Source organism: Kazachstania africana, chromosome 2 (assembly GCF_000304475.1).
Source record: "Kazachstania africana CBS 2517 chromosome 2, complete genome".
In the NCBI taxonomy this organism is placed as follows: Eukaryota; Fungi; Ascomycota; class Saccharomycetes; order Saccharomycetales; family Saccharomycetaceae; genus Kazachstania; species Kazachstania africana.
In genome coordinates, this window is record NC_018941.1 from 973,756 (window position 1) to 994,484 (window position 20,729).

A 20,729-nucleotide genomic window follows, 5' to 3' on the forward strand; every position below is an offset into this window, starting at 1 on the left:
TATGCAACATTTCTATATAATTGCCATAAACTCGGGCCTGCATATTCTAGATATATTTTGGCCGAAGCTTTTATTAAGACGATTCGATTTGAAACTTCAAACACATACAGAAGCTAGATCATCAATAGTACGAATCGCACACGACACCATGACTGTATCGATTGAACACGAGTCCATATATAGTCTGGGAATCAAGTGTGAAGAGAGAGATATCCCTTCGATTGAGTTTTTGAACCTTTATAAAGAATTTTATAATGAAAAATTCTCTCAAAATATTGAAAATGAAGAATCTGACAGCAATATCAATACTGAAGCTGAAGTTGCAAGCGTAATATCTGATGACTTCATTAAACTTTTGAATTCAAGGAAGTCATTGATTTTGGCAGATTATGCTGTTGAGGTTTTGTTTGTTAATTATAATAGTACTTTGATTGAGGCTTTCATGCCAAAATTGAACTTGATAGACGAATCTATGATGTTGATCCATTTCCTATCTAAAATCTGTCTTTTTTTTACTAAACTAACAGATAGATTAGTCATTGACCAATTAAACAAAGATCTGTCTCAAATCATAATACCTAGCATATTGAATGCGGACACAAATACTTCCAGCAATGAATTGATTGTATGTCTCTGTAAAGTTTTACAAGCGTCCATCAAATTTAGCGCTTCTCCAATAGTTATATCGTCAAACAGCTCTCGAGAATCCTTTCATTCTCTGATGAATCGCCTATCAAAAATCAATAGACTGTTATACAAGACAATGCAGCATTCAGTGGATATGAAGCTTTTATTCAAAGGTGCGGGTCATTTTCCTAAGGATACCACACGAGAGTTTGTAAATTCACCAACTATTACATCTCCTAACTTCGTTGCAAGCCCATTATCCACAATGAAAACTCCAATGTCCAGTTCTGCGGGCTCCATCTCTGTGGTAAAATATAAGGATATGAAATTATTACGTTATTACAAGAACTTATGGCTCAATAATAAACTTCTAAAGTGGGAACCAGTAGATTCGGATTTTTTAATGAGATATGCATCTATCTCTGGGACCCTCTTTCAAGAAACAGCAGCTTCCCTCCAGAATTCTGACGCTATACTTACTGATCTAATAGAAACATCATTCACATGTTTTGCACAATTTGTAAGCAACAAACAGTACCATCAGACCAATGCTAATATGAATGTTCTCGAAAGACAATGGATCATTTTCATTTCAAAACATCTGCCGTTGCTAATACTGGAACATTCTTCAAGAAATCCTCAGGTAGTGACAAATGCCATGGAGAAGATTGATGCTAAAGTTATTAAAGTTATTAGAAACTACTACTCCGAAAAGGATGATATGAAGAATAGAAATGAGGATTTATTTGACGACTTTTCTTCTACATGTTTTGACTTGAGACATGATTTCATAAAATCTCTCATTATGTTGAAACTACAACCTGCATCTTACATTAATGAGTTTCTAAGAGATGATCAGGTAGTAGACCCAAACTCTCTACCTATTTCAGATGACCTCATTATAGTAACAGCACAAGGTGTTCAAGAAACGGTCCACGATATTCCCTCTTTTGTTTCTCAATCAATTGACTCACTTGAGTTGCAAATGATTATTCGACCTAAAACTGAATCATATAGTAACGGACTCTATCAAGTTTTATGTTCTTTTGAAAGTATTCCCCCAACGCAGCAAAGGAAAATATCCAAAACCATATTGGATCTCTTGACAAATTCAATAGAAGTGCAAAATTATGGTAGAATAGCTAAAATCTACGGAATTCTTTTTTTCAACTTCTCGCATTCTCTTACTTATGTCTTATCATTCTGTTCACCAAAGATGTTTGCAGAAGTAACTATGAAGTTTATTGATTTTTCCCAACAAAACACCGAACTGACCAAAAAGGAACCTTCAGAGGACTCAGAAGAGTATAATAACATTTCACTGTCTTTAAGCTGGGCTCTTTTATTATTGATTTTACTAGTTCAAGATTACAATGTTTCATTGCGCGACGTTGCCTATATTTCAAACGAACTGACAATAAATAACTCATTTTCAATATCCTTCATTTCTAGCCTATCAGATATTCCTGACGATTATAAAATTAATAATAACCAACAATTCAATCTAGACTCTGTCAAGCTCATACAAAATTGGCTATCTGACCTTTTCATAAACGGTTCAATATCTGACACTCTTCTGCAAAAAACTGATGTTAAACAGCTATCTACACTAATCCCGTTTATTTTTAAACAAGTGATGTTGGCACTTGAGATAGGTTTTGTCACCGATATTAATCAAATTGTTGGAGGACTCGAATATTTCTTACAACCATTCATGCTTGCCAGTTTAATAAAAATATCATATTGGCTGGAACAATACTTACTATATTTGAAAGATGATAAGAACAAAGAGAAATTGCTTGACATGGTATTTGTTATTTTAAACTCACTTTTCAATCCAAATACCTTGAATGAAGACTCGCAAGCCTTCCATGTAGCCGTATTAAAAATTAATGCAGTTTCACTTTTGAAGACCTTCAGGAAGTTTGGCACGCCAAAACAATCTAGCTATGGGGTTTACTCTTCTGATTTACAGGAGCAGCCTGCATTGAATTCTATCATTAATAAGCTAGTTTCGGTTCTGAATGTTTCTCCATTTTATAATGTAGATCAAAGGGTAATAAATTCTGAAAATATGTACTCTGAAAGGAAGCCACTTGGTTACCATGAGTTTTTGATTGTTAACGAAAATCCAATAAATAAAATAATGACAAACCAAATCAACTCATTTTGGAACTTGCATAGCAGCACTTATTATAATTTGGATTATTTACGAGAGGTGATAAATATTGTGACACCAAAGGTTTTTTTGTACGATGTTTTACAAACGTTAGACTATAAATTAACTACATATGGCGTTCCCGCGGCAAGGAACAAGATGGCAGCAATTGAAAGCGATCATGTATTTGACTATTTCTTTTATTTCTTGGTCTTATATGACTGTGAATCGCATGTTGAAGCCCTAAATATGATACGACTCTTCGAAGATGAGAATGAAGGTAATATTACCGGGACAGATTATGCAGCGCTCCAAAAAGATGAAAAGAATATACCGCAACTTGAAGAGCCTCAAGTAAAACAGGATGCCGATGACGACTTTGATATGCTTTTTGGTGAAAACGATACTAGTACACATGTACCAGATGAAGACTTGAAAATAATCAGTCTTGAACATGAGAGCAAGAACCAAAAATTGAAAAATTTGTATATTTCTAAAAGGGATTCATTTGGTATAATTATTCATGAAGCAAGAAAATCGAAAGAAACTGCTTTCAAGGACGGAATAATAACAAAGGAAGAGTATGAGAGATTTTTCAGATATTACAAAAAGTATCTAAGTGCGCTAAAAAACGTGTGTATTTTAAATAAGCTTCTTACGTAAAAAAAAAAATGCAGTTGTAAAATATTTTTAATACCATAACAATCTTACAGAAAAACATAATATATGAGGGATAAATAGTTATAAAAAATGCGTTAATTGCTTATATTTTGCTTTTCCACCCTTGCAGTGGTTTCGATAGTCCTTACATTATTTTCCTGGGTCTTCCCCTCCATAACAACCTGTTGAACCTGTTCTTTTTGTTTGGCTCTGTCTCTCATTCTTTCTTCAATAGTACCCTTAACCAGTAACCTGTAAACAGTAACTTGTCTTGTCTGACCTAATCTATGAGCTCTATCCATAGCTTGAGAGTCGATTGTTGGGTTCCAGTCTGAGTCATAAAATATGACTGTATCTGCCGCTGTTAGGTTAATACCTAACCCACCGGCCCTTGTACTAAGAAGGAAAATGAATATTTCTGGTTTTGTTTGCCAGTCATGAACCAAATCACGACGATCCTCCAATTTCGAGGAACCATCTAATCTGATATGGTTGTACTGTCTATAAGTTAAATATTCTTCCATGAGGTCCATCATTTTTGTCATTTGGAAATAAATCAATACTCTGTGGTTACCACTTTTCAATTTTGGTAACATCTCATCCAGTTTCTTTAGTTTTGCTGATTCCGTGATGAACCTATCCATTGATGGCATAGAAATAGTTGATGCAAAATTTTTGTTCAATGGTTCTGGGAATAAATTCGTCTTTGGGAACTCTTCAATTGGAATTTTTCTGTATACATGCATGTTGTATTGAATAATTGGAGGGATATCGGATAGGGCTTGCGATATAACTGGGTCAAATAGTTCGCCCTCGATTTTGTTTGTAAAATTACTGGAACCAAGTACTTGGATAGATATTGGACTAGCAGATGCACGATCCTGATAGGCAGGACTTAATGAATTCCAGTATTGGTCAGTATAAACCCTTTCCTTGATACTTAATAGAGACTGGAGAACACCTTTTGTAGTTTCTTTAGAAAGTTCGGTCAACTGAGATGTATGATCCATCATTAAAAGATTAGCATAGAAGGAACACTTCTTCGACTTGATTATTTCATCACAGTTAAGTTCAACAGCTCTCATCTCTAATTTTTTGTGTGCTAGAGTAGTGAACGAGTCAAAAGACAAGCCAGTCATTCTCGATAGAGTTTCGCACAGTTCGCGGTTTGTTGTAGGGTTCAAAATATTCATCTCATAATTTACAATTTTATGCAAAACGTCGACATTATTGGCAAAGTTGGGTAAAATCAAGTCTTCATAAATTAACTTTGGTAAACTGTAACGAATTGGATTCGTTGTTGAATACACTACTTCTAACATATTAAAGTATTTTCTAACTGTATTATTCAAATTGTCTATGCTAGAATTGCTGGCGATTTTCAAATTAGTACTACTATTGAAAGCACTGATGTTGGCGCTGTTTCCGCTATTGCCGGTTGTCATTCCTCCGCTACCGCCGTTAAATGTTGTGTTCCTTCTTAGTAAGGAACTTGTTCTACCAAAATTAACGAATGCAAACGGAGAATCCACATCTGCCCTTTCAAATAAATCAGGATGGTTACAAACTTTTCTAAATTGCATGACGTAATTTACCAAGTTTTGATCACTTCCTGCATCATCGGCACCAGCAGCATTTTCAATAGCATCATAATTGCTTGAAACTTGAGATTTCAAAACTTTATAGAGTTTTTCTTGTCTTTGAGTTAAATCACATAAAACGTCAATTTCTATCTTATCTCCTAATTCTGATTGAACGTTTTTCTTTATACGTCTCAACATAAATGGTTTCAAGATCATGTGTAACCTTCTTAATTGTTGTTGATTTATCTGCGTATTTGATTCAGCATGCGATTCAATATCCCTAGAAAACCATTCACTGAATTCATCGTGTGAATCAAACAGTGAAGGCATGATAAAATGTAACAGTGCCCATAATTCTTGCATATTATTTTGAATCGGGGTACCAGTTAATAATAGTCTGTTACGACAATGAAAGCTTAAAAGATTCCTCCAACGTGACGATTGGGACGATTTAATGGCTTGGGCCTCATCCAATATCATGTATTGCCATTTCATTTTCTGCAAGTAGTTGACATCGGATACGACCATTTGGTATGAGGTAACCATCACATGAAATGGTGCATCCTTAGTATATCTTAAATTCTTTCTGTCCCAGAACTTTCTAAGAACTTTACGATCCTTTGCATTCCCCCAATATGGAAGAATTTTGAAATCTGGGACGAATTTAGAAATTTCGTTAACCCAATTATGTAACGTGGATGCTGGTGTTACGACTAAAAATGGACCCCATATATTGTAACGTTCTGCTAGATGAGCTAAAACAGATATAGATTGAACGGTTTTACCTAAACCCATTTCATCTGCAAGAATACCATTGATACCTTGATCGTATAGATTTGCCAGCCAATTTAAACCTTTTAATTGATATTCCTTTAATGTGCAAGCCAATAGCTTTGATTGATCAATTGTGATTTCACCCAATGAGGTCGGATTCTGGAAATTCAGTTCCTCTTCATTGTTATCTTCTTCAAGATGTAGATTATCAAATTCTTTTGCCTTTGCTCTTGTTTGAGCGAGAACACTTGAAGCGTTTTCTGCTGCTTTTAATCTCAATTGCTCTTCAGTTTCGTTATCGAAATCAATGGAGTTGAATTCATTCTTATTGGCACTTGTTGCTTCCAAATCGATATCATCATTAATATGCTTCTGTTTCTCATTCCCTTCAATTTCATTGGTCTTAATTTTTCTTCCAATGAAATGAGAATATAATTCAGTTTGAGTTAAAAGGAAATTCAATTTCTTAGCCTGTCTCTTTGCTTCTCTTTCTTCTTCCTCTTTCTTTGCAGCTTCTAGAGCAACTTTTTCTGCTTTACGCTTGACTTCTCTTTCCTCACGTTCATTTCTCTTCCAAAAATTGGACATTTCTCTAATACCTCTTCTTGCTCTTGTTTGCATGTCCTTAATTTGCTTGAAGTTTCTTGACTGCCATTTTCTTGCTTCTCTAGCACAAAGGGATGAAGTTTTTCTAAAATTATTATATCTGGTAGATTGAATTTGCTGAATTAATCGAAGCATTTTATTTGAATCCTTACGAGCCATGTCTTTCCAAATTGTTATGTAAGTATTATCGTGATGACGTTTGATTGCTCTTGCTTCTTTCAATGACAATTTCATACCATAGGTTGGTAAATCATGATTGTTGTTAGTATTTGATTTCCTCTTGTCATCGGTGAATCTACGTCGTTTTGGATGTTGCTCTTCTTCAACACCTTCTTGCTCTTCCTCTCTCTTACGCTTTGATTCATTGAGTAATCTTTTTAATTTTCTTACATGGAATTGTTTTAACGTAATTTTTATTATTACTTTAGAGTTATTTTTATAATCCATAACAAGACAATTTGTGAATTTTCTCTTCTTAATCCTTGGAATTTTATTTTTATTTGACATCTTTATCAGTTCACGAACGATTTTTGTCTTGTCACTATTTAAATTGAGTGATTTATCCTTTAGATGATATTTTGCTGGCTTGCTGTAGTCATCTGGTGTAAAATCTTTATCGTCATTATCTTCAACTTCTAAAGCTTCGCTTTGAAGATCTTCTTCTACTTCTTCTTCTTCTTCATTTTCTTCATCATCTTCTATTTCATCTTCAATGTCGTCTTCATCTTCTTCAGTTTCTTGTCGGTTATCATCTTCCACATCTTGATTTTCACTAAGATCAAGAATCTGTTGATCTGTTTCGTCTAACATTGAATCATTTTCCAATGAATTTATATTTTCTGATTCACCATCTTCCATTTTGATATCAGTAACCTTAGAAGTAGTACTATTACGTAGTCTCTTTGATTTTGGTTGCTGTCTCTTTTCTTGTTCGTCTTCTTTCAGTTTTTGTTGCAACGTTTGTTTGATTAATTTCAATCTATCAATTTTATAGCTATTGAAATAATCGTTACATTCAGTATCTAAATCATTAATAATGTTATAAATCTCATTCAATTGAATATTTTTAACATTCCAATTTGAAATGAGTTCAAATTCTTGTAAATTAATGAATTTCCAATCTTGTAACTGTAATTGTAACTCATCATTATTTAAAATCTTACTCAAATTTGAATTTAAACTATTTAAAAAATTCACTTTCTTATCAATAGGTACTACTGCCTCTTCTTTATCATTACTATCATCATCATTCAATAATGTTGATAACGAAGACATTCTACTAAACCGTTGTATCCGTTGTTTCTTACTTGCTTGGTACTATGGAATCTTAATTTGTAATAATATAATCTTTTTTTCCCTTCTTTAACAAGAGTAACAACGTTTGATTCAACTAGAGTTATATGAATGAATGTATATTATATTAACAAGAGAGTACAAGAAGTATATATTATTGAGAAAAAAATTTTTTTTCCTTGTCGTTATTTTTGTCTTGTTTCTCTCCTATTGAATCAAGAAACGTTTGATGTTCCCATTCTTTTGCAAAACCAACCTCTGTGCTTCCCACTTTTCTTTCTTTCTCTCTTCCTTCTTGATTGAGAGACTGCTGCAATTTTTTTTTCTTGTTCATTCTTGGCGTTGCGCTGTAGAAAAAAAAAAATAGAAAAAGCATCGGTTCGAAACCTGCGAGAGCAAAGTTTTTGTGAAATGAGATATCATCATCACGTGTATATCACGTGGTAATTCTATATCACGTGCCATCCGTCTATAACGACTTCCGACTAAACCCAAAAAAAAAAAAAAAAGATGATTCATACATGCCAATTTCTTTTTTGTCTTTTCTTTTAGTGTGTGCCCGCCTGCGATGGTAATGATATTGTAAGAATAATAGTGGTGTATTGCACTTCTTGTGCCAAAATTATAAACTACTTTTAAGCAATACTTTCTTATATTTCGAATTATTAAACAAAACACTTTTCTTCGTAGTTAAAGCAAAATAGCGACAAATGTCTACTTTCGGTAAGTTCTTTCGTGTAACCACTTACGGTGAATCTCACTGTAAATCAGTCGGCTGTATAGTCGATGGTGTACCACCAGGAATGACATTGACTGAAGAAGATATTCAACCGCAATTGACAAGAAGAAGACCAGGTCAAAGTAAATTGTCTACTCCAAGACAAGAAAAAGATCGTGTCGAAATTCAATCTGGTGTAGAATTTAATAAGACTTTAGGTACTCCAATCGCTATGATCGTTAAAAATGAAGACCATAGACCAAAGGATTATTCAGAAATGGATCTTTACCCAAGGCCATCCCATGCTGATTTTACCTATTCGGAAAAATACGGTATCAAAGCTTCATCCGGTGGTGGTAGAGCTTCTGCAAGAGAAACTATCGGTAGAGTTGCTGCAGGTGGTATCGCTGAAAAATTCTTAAAACAAGTATCAAATGTCGAAATTGTTGCATTTGTCTCACAAATTGGTGAAATTAAAATGGATAGAACCTTTAATGACCCTAAATTCCAACATCTTTTGAATACTATAACTAGAGAAAAAGTTGACTCTATAGGTTACATCAGATGTCCCGATGTCACTGTCGCTAGTGACATGGTCAAAGAAATTGAAAAATACAGGGGTCAAAAGGACTCTATCGGTGGTGTGGTCACATGTGTAGTGAGAAATTTACCAACTGGGTTGGGTGAACCTTGTTTCGATAAATTAGAAGCAATGCTAGCTCATGCAATGTTATCTATTCCAGCGTCTAAAGGTTTCGAGATCGGTTCAGGTTTCCAAGGTGTCAGTATACCTGGTTCCCAACATAACGACCCATTCTATATGGATGAAGAAACTGGAAGATTAAGAACAAAGACAAATAACTCAGGTGGTACCCAAGGTGGTATCTCTAATGGTGAAAATATTTACTTCTCTGTGCCATTCAAGTCCGTCGCCACCATCTCTCAAGAACAAAAGACCGCAACTTACGACGGTAAAGATGGTATTCTTGCCGCCAAAGGTAGACATGATCCAGCTGTCACCCCAAGAGCAATTCCAATTGTGGAAGCAATGACTGCTTTAGTATTAGCTGACGCTCTATTAATTCAAAAATCAAGGGATTTTGCCAGAAGTGTTGTCAATTAAAATCTTTAACTAAAAGAAACTCTTTTGTATTTAACGTATATATATTATTATTATCAAAAAGAACTTTTATGAATAGTTATCCATTTTCTTTGGAATTTTGAAGGTTATCTTCTGAAAACTGATTAAATTCGACAAAAACGTAAAAGTAGTTACAGATCCTAACAACCGCCAAAATATTCAGAGGCTAAAAAAATTTAGTGATAAAAGTGGTCAGAAGATTTGATTAATAAAAACTATATATAATATACAATGTAACAAATATTATTTCAAGTTTAGATTATCTTACATATCTTCAACAATGACACCCTTGGAGGAAACGTAGATACCATCTAAGAACTTACGGATATCCTTGTTTCTAACTCTACAGATTTGTTGAACGTCAGCAGCGTTTTGGGAAACTTCTTCAACAGAGTTACCAGATAAGACAATTTCATCTTTTTGGTTGGTGGAGAATTCAACTTCAACACCTTCTCTAACTGGAACTAATCTGACCTTCTTGTCACCTAAGAAATTTCTGATTTCAATGAACTTAGCACCGTCTTTTTCAATAGTGTTAACGTTGATTGGGAAATGCGCATAGACGTATCTCATCTTGTATTTGTAACCCTTGGTAACACCAGTGATCATGTTGTCAATTAAAGACTTGACAGTTCTTAAAGCAGCAACGTGCTTTCTGTCACCATTGTGGACGGTAACCTTGATTAATCTAGCGTTAACCTTGTTGAAAGTAACATCAATGTGCTTTAAGTTCTTGGTTAAAGTACCTCTTGGACCAGTAACCTTGACAATTCTGGACTTGATAGCAACAGTGACGCTTTCTGGAACGTCAATGGATTGTTCAGTTTGGATGTACTTCATTGTTCAAAAATCTGGGCTTTTGCACTAATTTTACAAGATAAAATAACTCAGATACTAAAAAGATTATCGTTACAACATATAGCATACAAGCACTCTATTACACATTACTTTGCCAAGTCGAGTACACGAAAGATGCAATGGCTATGGTTTGCTTCCGACCCCATCCACAACCTCTCAGAATTCTACACCCCCCCCCCCCACGTGAATCTGCGTAGAGATTTTCCCGATCCTATATTGCCAATTTTCCAATTTTGAAAAATTAGAGAGTTTGCGTTTTTTGCGAGCATAAGAAAAAATTCGGAATCTTTCTCTTTTCGGTAATTTTTCATTCAAAAACTTTCAAAAATTTAGAATTTTTTGAAAATTTTTTGCTTTTCAAACTCAGCACCCATACCCTTCATCCTTACACCAAACAGTCAAATGAACAGTGATAATACAAAGAGGTAGTGAATGCCGAGATATTTGCTGGTATTAAAATCCATCCATTGATGATGTTCACAAAACCTTCAACTTACTTAGTCAGTCTGTTTACTCACTTTATGCTTTTTTTGGGCGTTGATTACTACTGCTATTTACTAGAAACGTGAGAGTATATAGAACTATAGAGCTTCTAAAGCTCGTACGATATCATTTGCATACTTTTCGATCAATTTGATACCTTCTTGTAAAAGCTTCGGTGTGAATCCCTTAGTAAATGTATCATTCAATGCTATTGTCCTTATTGGAGCCACTATCTTACCATTGGTCCAACTTACGATTAAACCGTTATCTGCAACTTCAGTTTCGTTCGATGCTGGATCAACAAATATATTATCTTTTACAACCGCCAGAACAAAGACTAACGGTACCTTCAATTCTAGCTTAATTAAATCGTAGTCGTGGAAGGTGGGTAATTCCTCAACCTCTAAATCATCAAAACTTGAAATTAACTTGGGTAAATATGTGGAATTTAATGCTGTATAAATACCGAATGATATTAGTGATACTGGATATGAAAAACTTGATAACACAAGAACATCGAGGTAAATTTTGAAACTGTACCTCTTCGTTAGACGCAGATTTTCTTTGTCAATTCCCTGAGCAACGTTATTGAATAATGATGTAATGCTCTCCACAATTAATGAATCGTCTCTTTCATTAGCAATATCAATCCCAATTTCAAAGACATCGTCATCCACTGTATGATCAACAACCTTACATTTCACACTCACTATGCACTCACTTCCATCACTGGCTATTATTCTAGAGGAACCATTGGAGCTTGGAAGGAAGTCAGTGTACACCTCAACGGGTCTAAACTGATATGGCGTTCTACCATCCGGTCTTATAGAAGGTGTGTTGGCCAATGACTCGTACAAATATGACTTTTCGGCAACAGATAACGGCATGCTCAATATACGGGTTATTATACTCTATTCGCTCTCTGTACAGTCGCACAATTTGTGTTCTCCTTTAGAACTCTACCGTTATTCATGCATCGATGCCTTTTGAAAAGTCGCTAATTAAAAATTTTCATGAAGCCCAGACATCACATAAAAATAAAGAAATATATATACATATAGGTCAGGAAGAAGTGCTAAACTCAACCGTACAATGAGTGCTGTACTCACTAGCATGCTGCACTTGGGGACGTGTCTCATAAATGTATATATACATACTATATTTTTCGAATTTACATCTTTTTTTGTTTGTCCCGATGCTTGTTAGCTACTTTTTGTGCTAATGTCAACGATGAGTCCTTGTTCAAAGAAATACCGTAAATTCCTTTCCAAATTTGACAGACTTGCTTCTTGCATGTAAATGAACTGGCTGTCTTTGTTTCAGTTTCTTCCTGATATAGTAAAGTATGAAAACGTTCGAGCTTACACACGTCATGGTAAATAATGTGATTCCGTAAAACAGCCAATTGTAAGTACTTTCGTTCAGATCTCGTCGCTGTCTTTCCAATCGCATCATACAACTTGTCTTATTGGAATTTTCAGCAGATGTGCGCAAGTCACCTACTGATTCATTTAAAATAATACTTAATTCAGGTGTAAAGTGCTTTTTAAGAAACTTTAAATACTCTTTTCTCTTATTTTTAAAAATTATCTTCACCTCTTTGTCGACATCAATGGAATTCCAAGAGTAATCATACACAAGGTTAACGAAACAAAATCTAAACTCATCATCTTGACCTCTCTTGAAAGAAACAAAATTGATGCCATTTTTCACTCTCCTTTTCTTCCTTATAAGATTCCCACTGGGCAATCCATGTATTTCCATGTCTATCGACTGCTTTCCTCGAGAGTCACTGGTCCCTCCGAATCTGCTCGTGTCACCACGGAAAGAAACTTTATCTTCCACACCAACCATTAAAGCGCAGTAATCATATGGGACTTGCTCAGCAGGAAGCGGAATGTTCACACACATTGGCCCCAAAGTGTCATCATGGTACTTAGTCGCTGCTACTTTGAATGTCAGTGTATTATCGATAACTCGAAAATGTGATCTGTCGCAATGGACTATAGACAGTAACCAGCACACCACAATACCAAACAACAGCAGCATAATACAAAAAAAATTCAAACAATGGAATTCCAGGATCCACCAATAAGATTTGCATGCTGCTACTCACAACCAAATTTGTTTCAAATTATTCAATTTGTGCTGTGTCGCTGTCGTTTTTTGATGTCCACGTTTTTTTGTAAAGGTCGGATATTAAACGTGATTGACAAAAATTTCGTCAAGTTGAGATCAACTACTATAGAAGGTAATAAGATAGGAAAAAGAAGCCATGCCCAACGATGTTACAGATCTATTGAACATAGATTCAATAATTCAAGACATAGAGGAACAACGTTCATATCTTTCTGGTACCCTGAATGATCTCGCTGCGAAGCAATCTCAGCTTCATGATGAAAAGAAAATAATAAATGTTATTGTTGATGATATCTTGGAGAATCCTAACTCAGTTGATCATCTCGATAAACTGAAAGCTAAATATGGAAATTTAGAAGTATTTGAAAAACTAATACAGAATATAAATGAATCGGAAGCAAGAACCACAGCTTCAGAGAAACTTAGCGATATTGAAACAGACTTGAATGAATTGTGCTCGCAAACGGAGTTCAATCGTGACAGGATTATCACCATACATGATAAAATCAAAGATTTTGAGTCTAGTAGGCTGAATACTCTTCCTGACGTTCAGGATAAGTTTGACAACAATGTTTTATCACCTTCCATACAGGGTATTGCCAACGAATTTGAACAAACCCTTTTAAATTCCAGATGGGATACAAATAGCTTCATTTTATCGGATTCAAAATCTGTAAATGAGCTAAAATCACATTCGTCAGAACTATTCAAACTCAGTAAATTATATCTTAATCCAAAGAATGAAAAATTATGGAATTTTGAATGCTTAGCCAACAACTTCAAAATTAGATTCACCTATCACTTCCATAATGATCCTTCATCCATGATTGAAATATATTTTAACTTTTTAAACGAGTATTTGAAGCAAAACTTGTACAAATGCATAAACATATTTTCGGATGAGATAAATGGTGTGTCCAAAGAACTCGTACACGAGCAGTTTATAAATCATATTTTACAACCGATTAGAGATAAGATAAACTTTACATTGTTAAACTCTAATGATTCAAAAAATTTGATTACTTTAATTTCACAAATCATATCTACTGATAAAACTTTAATCAAAACATTTTATTACCGTGGTAATGGTCTCGTATCTTTAATATCAAAGCAGGTTTGGGAAAAATGGTTAGCATACGAAATTTCAACTGCTCATAGACAATTTGATATATTGGTTCAATCATCAAATGACTTAACTGATTCCGATGTAAATTTCATAAAACTCTTGAAAAAGATCAACGATTACTTTGAACCATTTTATGAATTAGATTATGAACCATTAGAAGTTTACAAATTAAAGACTTGTTCGGATATTTTCATCCAACTGGCAAATAACTACTTGGATTTTGTTTTGACTGTCGATTCCCTACCACCACAACATTCAAAGGAGGATGAACTATACCAAACTATTTTAAAATTGCATAGCTTGAATAAAGTTCACAGCATGATTTTTCAACTTTCACAAAATTGTATCTTTATAAAGTTAACTGCTTTGGTGAATAATCTTGAAACCAAAAACTATGATTCATTATTCCAAGCAACTATCAAAGATTACCAGGATAATATGTTAAACGACATGCAGAATTCAATAATTCATAGAATCAAAAAATTAATAAAAGAATCATTGGCAAATTATTTTAAATTAAACTCGTGGGTTATTTCGTTATCAACTCACGATACCAATGATGCACCTTCTAGTGAGATCGTCAATACCATAAACTTACTTAATAGAATAATTTATAGGCTGAAGTCATATGTGCTTCCCCTGGAGATTTCGATTAATATAAAGAATGAAATACTAAACATCATTGTGAATTATTTTATCGAATCAATTTTGAAACTGAATAAATTCAACCAGAATGGATTAGCCCAGTTGAACCAAGATTTAAATGCATTAAAGAAATGCTTAGATATTCCAGATGACTTAGTAAATTGTCAGGAAGCTACATTTTTGGAACTATTGAATTTGCTTACTTTGAAATATGATCAGCAAAATGTTAGCCAATTCACAGCTTCATCATATATTAAAAATGGGAAATTTGATGATTTGAAAGAACATATGCAGTTAAAATGGTTGAACGATTCTGAGATTCAAGACGCATTATATAGGATATCCTATGGAAATATAATTTAATGTAACTGATTTTTAAAATCAAATTAATTTATTTTGAATATATATAAATATGTTTGTGCAGATAATTATTACTAGCGCTATTGTTGAAGTAAATCATTATTATTTTCTTGAAATCTTAAAACAGCATCTTCAGAGTTATTATTGTCGGGGCCATCAATGCCTGTCATACTTGAGAACTTTTTCCTAGCGAATGCTTCCACCATTTCACTAACAGTTGAGATCATACCAGTGGGGCCTTCATCGAAGATATGTAAATCATCGACACTTGTAACCCAGCTATGATCACTATCAGTATTTTTATCGGTTTGGCTCCTTATTACTTCCTCTGCCTCGACAGAGAGTTCTTCCTCCACCTCCTCATCAGTATCATTATCAGTCCCATTGAAATGTTCAGAGACTAAATGATCTATAACGGGCCAACCATAAGCATTTGCAAATCTTCTTCTTACCATTATATTGTTATGAGCATCGGGTTTCAAAGCAACAATAACCTTTCTCCATGATAAGCCTTTATGCCAGCGCCTTGCAATCATTTGTTCTAAGTGTTGATATCTTTTACGCACTCCATTACCGTCAACAAATGATTGCAAGAGAATATTTTTGCTATTAAAGAAATCAAGCTCTGCCTTAAGTTCTTCGGCAGGGATATCAGACTCAGTATATAACTTGTCATGTACAATAGCATTATCTCTAGAGTCAGGATCCATAATAAAAGATTTATCAGGCAACGGAGGCAGTAGAATCGATGTAGCTGTTTCAATCATTGAAACTTTTGGCAATTTTGGGTTTGAACCTGGAAACTTTTGTGGTGCCCATATACTTAGCATCTTTGTAATTGGAGAGACAAAATTCTTATTGAAAAATGCTGTATTTTGAGAAACTGTTATATTATCTTCAATATCATCAACATTTGATTTGCCCTCCTTCAATTTCAATTGTTTTAAAATATCATCATAATCCAAAAATAATAGCGATGAAGAATAAAGTGGTACTACCCCATCATTGATTGCATTGGCATAAATGGTTCTTCTTTTGAATTTAGAAAGTACGGATCTCACCGGTTCCCCTGGCAGTAAATACAAAAGAGGTAATTGATCACTTTGCTGGCCATCTAAACCGAGATCCTGCCCAGTTTTACCTATTACGCCAAATGACAATAATAATTTTACAAATGCTGGATTATCGGTGACTATTCCCAATAAGGGTGATGCAATTGCAATGAAATTGATTGGCTTCACTTTCTCAAAAAACCATGGATATACAGCCGCCAAGTAAGCAATAACAAATGTTTGAACAAGTCCACCGAGAGAATGTCCTATGAAGGATATTTTCACGACAGATTCGTCATATAATCGGCCGATAATATACTCAGCTACCCTAGATCCCAGATACTTGATACCTTTTTCCGTGTCACAGACATTTCCAGGATAGCCATCAACAATAATCTGTTCATTTGAATAGTTTTCTTGCGCCTTGTATATCTGTTCTTGAATATAAACCATGTCATTTGTTACATTTGAATGTAGACCATGAGTCAAAATGACAAGATGTTTTTTCTTTGGTTGTTTTAGACTTAACTGAGTGGGTAATTTCCATAGATCTAGTGAAGTGAGCCTATTAACCAATAGCTTATTTGAAAAGGAATGAAGTTGGGGTAGCAAATCTGTGGTATCATTTAAGGACTCTACTGATTTCCCTATAGATATCTCGAAGGAGACACTTGTATTTGTAGCGAAGATAATTTGACTGACAACATCGACAACCCAAACATACTTCTTTTGTATATTATGAAGAGACAACTCTGCCAAACAATGTTGTTGAGCTTGCAGATTTGGCTCGAATCGAGGCTGATCTACAGATGCAACTATTTTTTGAGAATGATGATATTTCTCTGTACGTAAGTCACAGTACAATATAAACGGTCCCATAAGGTAGCCTGCCCTAAATGACAGAGGTTCAACATTCTTTATTCTAATCCACAGGGAGTCTAAGGAAATATCTGAAGGAATTTCTTCATCGTCATATAAATTGTAAGTTATAATATATCTTTCCGATTCCCCTACTTTAACAAAAGACTTGTAATGAAACAGAATGTCGCTTTTCCTCTCAAGAGACATTCCATCAAAATTTCCAGCCAGTTGAAAGTATAGATTCAACCGTTTTTCAAAGCGAACTCTCTAGATAGTCACACGAAATTACTTGGAAGAATCCTACTATTAATACTTTTTCAGTTCGAGTTGATGATATTGTTAACCGCCCGATATATATAAAAAGTAACGAAATCTTATTGACATGCCAAAAAATATATATAAAAGTTGTTATGTAAATACGTGAGTGGTTCTATTTGGACTCCAATAACCGTTTAGACTGTAATTCTATCTCTCTCGACTCCATTGCGTCGATTATAACGTCCAGACGTTCACCTGACATCACGGAGGCAATGTCATGCATTGTCAAACCGCACCGATGGTCTGTAATTCTGTTCTGTGGATAATTGTAGGTTCTGATCTTATCGGATCTATCAGTGCTAGTCACTTGTTCTTTTCTCCGCTCCCTTTCTTTGTCCTCCCTTTGTTTGTTTTCTAATTCTGCAATTCTGGCTCTCAATATGGTAAATGCCTTAGCCTTATTTTTATGCTGCGACCTTTCATCTTGCATATGCACAACAATATTTGTTGGTATATGTGTGATCCTTACAGCAGAATCAGTTGTGTTCACATGCTGTCCACCTTTCCCACTTGCTCTCTTTATGTCAATTCTAATTTCTCCCGGCTTGAATTTTCTCTCTTGAGCCTCAACATCGACGTCATTATCCATTTGAGGAAGAACGACGACACCAGCTGTCGATGTATGTGTCCTTCCCTTAGTTTCTGTGGCGGGGATCCTTTGAACTCTATGGACGCCTGCCTCATATTTTAGCTTATCGAAAGAACCTGGCTCATCAATACTTAGGATCGAACTTATCAGCCCAGATCCACTAACGTTTTCTTGTTGGGACACTATACTACATGGCCAGCCATGCTTATGAGCATAATTGATGTACATATTTGATAAATCTTGCGTAAAAATCATTGCTTCGATTCCTCCGACACCTGGTCGAAGCTCAATGAGGCAGGATTTATCTGCAAACGGATGTCTTGGGAGAAGCTTACGCAAGAGATCTTCAGAATTTTTATTCAATTTGGGCACTAAATTATTCAGCTCGACCTCTGCCTCTTGTTTCAGACTGGGATCCTTCATCAATAGGTTCAATTCTCCAAATTCATATATACACTTCTCATATTGTAGTAAAGAGGTATTTATGCTTTTCAATCTAGTGTATAGCTTCTGCTGTTCATGTTCCAAAATGGTTCCATTGGATATTAGGTCATCGAGCGCATATAACTTTATAGTATAGTCCTTTGCTTTTTCCAAAAGGGAAGGTGGAAGTTGCTTAAGCGTTCCCTTATCAATTACATTAATGGTGGACTGGAATCGTAGCAAAAATGAAGATCTAATGAAGGTCAATTTTTTCAATACTTGAAAGGACATTCAGGAATCAACTCAATTAGCACATGCCTTAGCTGATTGTTTTTCCTCGAGTGTTCTTAGTTTGAATAATTTATTCAACTATTAGATCCGTTCGGAAATCTGTTTTTCATAATTATATATCTAAATAAGTTTCTTGCCATACAATGACTAGTTTTGACGATAGACAATGATATCGCCGCTACGCCTCGAATCCCAATGACTGTAAGAGTTGAAAAATCTCTTGTATTCCACATAATTCGTATGTTCCAAGTAATCTTTCATATACAAGTTATTTAAGTGCTCAAAAAGCACCAGATATTCCGGCCAACTATGATCATAACTGACCGTTGAAGCTGTCTTATCAGAAATCGGGGGAAAATGTTGTCCAATAAACCTTGGTGTATCTGCATATAAATAGTCACTCTCGTCCATATATAATGGTAGTTTCTCAGCCGCATGTGGGTCGTTTAAAAGATGTAAAGGTGGCTCACATGAGATGGCCCATAAACTATCAATATCATTCCTGTGCAAATATGATTGCCAAGGTGTGGAATGACAAGGCATTAACATTCCCAAACTATTGATGTTAGGTTCATAATGTAGAAACTTCATTACATCAATCACCCCCGATTCATTGATGTAGGTCAAATACATTCCTGCAAATAATGACAGTAGAAGAATCACCGTAGATACAGTATTGATTACATGTTTAAACTTAATGCCAAATGGTGGACGTGCTTGTACTATTAGTATCCCATAAGCGGCGATAATAGTAAAAAATGGTCTTAATGGATAAACAAATCTAAATTCCTTGTGAGCTAAAGAGGAATAGACTATTATGTTAATAACAGTTACCAGTCTGAATTGATGGAGTGGAGTCAAAAATTTGCTGTTTGCTACGTTAGGGAAAGGAATCATGCACAATCCACATATAAAGAAAGCAAGATATCCACCCAACAAAAATGGAAGGCTTTGAAAAATATGGAAATGCCAAGGGGCAACTCCATAAAACTGAGATAAAGGAGTGGTAAAATTAAACTTGATGAACTTAAATAAAGGAAACGTTAAATATCCATAGAAATAATAGTCAATAATGGTATTCATCAAAAAAACAACGGCAAAGGAGAAAAGCACTTTGAAAAGCACTAAGAAAATCAATGTGAAACTTCTTCTCAGGAAAAGGTTGATTAGTAAAAACCACCCCAATATAGCCCAGATAAGGCCATTACTAGGCCTGAGAAAGCAAGCCAAAATACCGAAGATCAGTGAAAACGTGAAATGCTTGCTCTTCACAGCATCTCCACTATCCCAATCCCAAAAATACAATGCTACTGTAGTTAAAGTCATTTCAAATGAATTGATAAAGGAGCGTGTACTAAAATACCAATTGAAAAAATTAATAGTTACAATGAAGGCTGTAACGATTTTGGCGCTTAGCAGCTGTTTGGGCATATTTATTTTTCCATTCTTTGGAACCACAACCGTTGAGCTGAAAACCTTATGTGCTAACTTCACAGTATAATAGTCACCTATTGCAGCCACTACAGCCATTATAACCCTTGGGACATAAATAACACCAACATACTCGATTCTGGTTGTAAAATTCGGAGAATCTACCAATGAATCGAGGGAATATCGGCATAACATGCTAATAACCTTTACAAACCTATATCCCATCTCGAAAATGAAAGGAAAGAGGTAACTTCTCAAGCCAGTTCTCCATTCCCACGTCAATTCTCCATATCCGAAAGCCACATAATGCGCAGGCTCCAATGCTTGCCAATACTCATCTGCTTGAAAGAAAGTCCTTATGAAGAGTGCATTGGCCAATCTGACAACCACAAATAGCCTAAACAGCGCATTATCACTAGAGAATATGTATTTTTCCCACCATGCTATCATTTCACAGGCTTAACATATGATCTTTCAGAACTTTACATTTTCCATTGCCCGAAGAGCAGAGCTGGCTTTTTTAAACTTCATGAGTTGACCTATATCATCTTAGAGTTCAAAGAAAAAACGAAGAAATATAATCAAACAGCAAA

The 20,729-nt window shown here is 34.9% G+C and overlaps 10 protein-coding genes across 10 annotated transcripts; 3 read left to right on the forward strand and 7 right to left on the reverse strand.

The window, feature by feature from the left end:
• Position 1: 1 nt before the first annotated feature.
• Positions 2 to 3,448, forward strand: NUT1 (Nut1p; the record flags this gene model as incomplete). The annotated part of the gene is made up of 1 exon (XM_003955851.1): positions 2 to 3,448. One exon carries the CDS (start codon positions 2 to 4, stop codon positions 3,446 to 3,448), a length of 3,447 nt encoding a protein of 1,148 aa, XP_003955900.1.
• Positions 3,449 to 3,540: 92 nt separating this feature from the next.
• On the reverse strand, positions 3,541 to 7,683 carry INO80 (chromatin-remodeling ATPase INO80; the record flags this gene model as incomplete). The annotated part of the gene is made up of 1 exon (XM_003955852.1): positions 3,541 to 7,683. The coding sequence occupies one exon, from the start codon at positions 7,681 to 7,683 to the stop codon at positions 3,541 to 3,543; it is 4,143 nt and encodes a 1,380-aa protein (XP_003955901.1).
• Positions 7,684 to 8,411: 728 nt separating this feature from the next.
• ARO2 (bifunctional chorismate synthase/riboflavin reductase [NAD(P)H] ARO2) lies at positions 8,412 to 9,542 on the forward strand (the record flags this gene model as incomplete). Its single annotated transcript, XM_003955853.1, has 1 exon — positions 8,412 to 9,542. The coding sequence occupies one exon, from the start codon at positions 8,412 to 8,414 to the stop codon at positions 9,540 to 9,542; it is 1,131 nt and encodes a 376-aa protein (XP_003955902.1).
• Positions 9,543 to 9,824: 282 nt separating this feature from the next.
• RPL9A (60S ribosomal protein uL6) lies at positions 9,825 to 10,400 on the reverse strand (the record flags this gene model as incomplete). The annotated part of the gene is made up of 1 exon (XM_003955854.1): positions 9,825 to 10,400. The coding sequence occupies one exon, from the start codon at positions 10,398 to 10,400 to the stop codon at positions 9,825 to 9,827; it is 576 nt and encodes a 191-aa protein (XP_003955903.1).
• Positions 10,401 to 10,999: 599 nt separating this feature from the next.
• RRP42 (exosome non-catalytic core subunit RRP42) lies at positions 11,000 to 11,788 on the reverse strand (the record flags this gene model as incomplete). The annotated part of the gene is made up of 1 exon (XM_003955855.1): positions 11,000 to 11,788. The coding sequence occupies one exon, from the start codon at positions 11,786 to 11,788 to the stop codon at positions 11,000 to 11,002; it is 789 nt and encodes a 262-aa protein (XP_003955904.1).
• Positions 11,789 to 12,143: 355 nt separating this feature from the next.
• Positions 12,144 to 12,950, reverse strand: RRT6 (Rrt6p; the record flags this gene model as incomplete). Its single annotated transcript, XM_003955856.1, has 1 exon — positions 12,144 to 12,950. The coding sequence occupies one exon, from the start codon at positions 12,948 to 12,950 to the stop codon at positions 12,144 to 12,146; it is 807 nt and encodes a 268-aa protein (XP_003955905.1).
• A 226-nt stretch (positions 12,951 to 13,176) lies between these two features.
• On the forward strand, positions 13,177 to 15,174 carry TIP20 (Tip20p; the record flags this gene model as incomplete). The annotated part of the gene is made up of 1 exon (XM_003955857.1): positions 13,177 to 15,174. The coding sequence occupies one exon, from the start codon at positions 13,177 to 13,179 to the stop codon at positions 15,172 to 15,174; it is 1,998 nt and encodes a 665-aa protein (XP_003955906.1).
• Positions 15,175 to 15,251: 77 nt separating this feature from the next.
• On the reverse strand, positions 15,252 to 17,291 carry ROG1 (putative lipase ROG1; the record flags this gene model as incomplete). Its single annotated transcript, XM_003955858.1, has 1 exon — positions 15,252 to 17,291. One exon carries the CDS (start codon positions 17,289 to 17,291, stop codon positions 15,252 to 15,254), a length of 2,040 nt encoding a protein of 679 aa, XP_003955907.1.
• Positions 17,292 to 17,514: 223 nt separating this feature from the next.
• MRF1 (Mrf1p) lies at positions 17,515 to 18,705 on the reverse strand (the record flags this gene model as incomplete). Its single annotated transcript, XM_003955859.1, has 1 exon — positions 17,515 to 18,705. One exon carries the CDS (start codon positions 18,703 to 18,705, stop codon positions 17,515 to 17,517), a length of 1,191 nt encoding a protein of 396 aa, XP_003955908.1.
• A 147-nt stretch (positions 18,706 to 18,852) lies between these two features.
• GPI10 (putative glycosylphosphatidylinositol-alpha 1,2 mannosyltransferase) lies at positions 18,853 to 20,586 on the reverse strand (the record flags this gene model as incomplete). Its single annotated transcript, XM_003955860.1, has 1 exon — positions 18,853 to 20,586. One exon carries the CDS (start codon positions 20,584 to 20,586, stop codon positions 18,853 to 18,855), a length of 1,734 nt encoding a protein of 577 aa, XP_003955909.1.
• Positions 20,587 to 20,729: the final 143 nt, after the last annotated feature.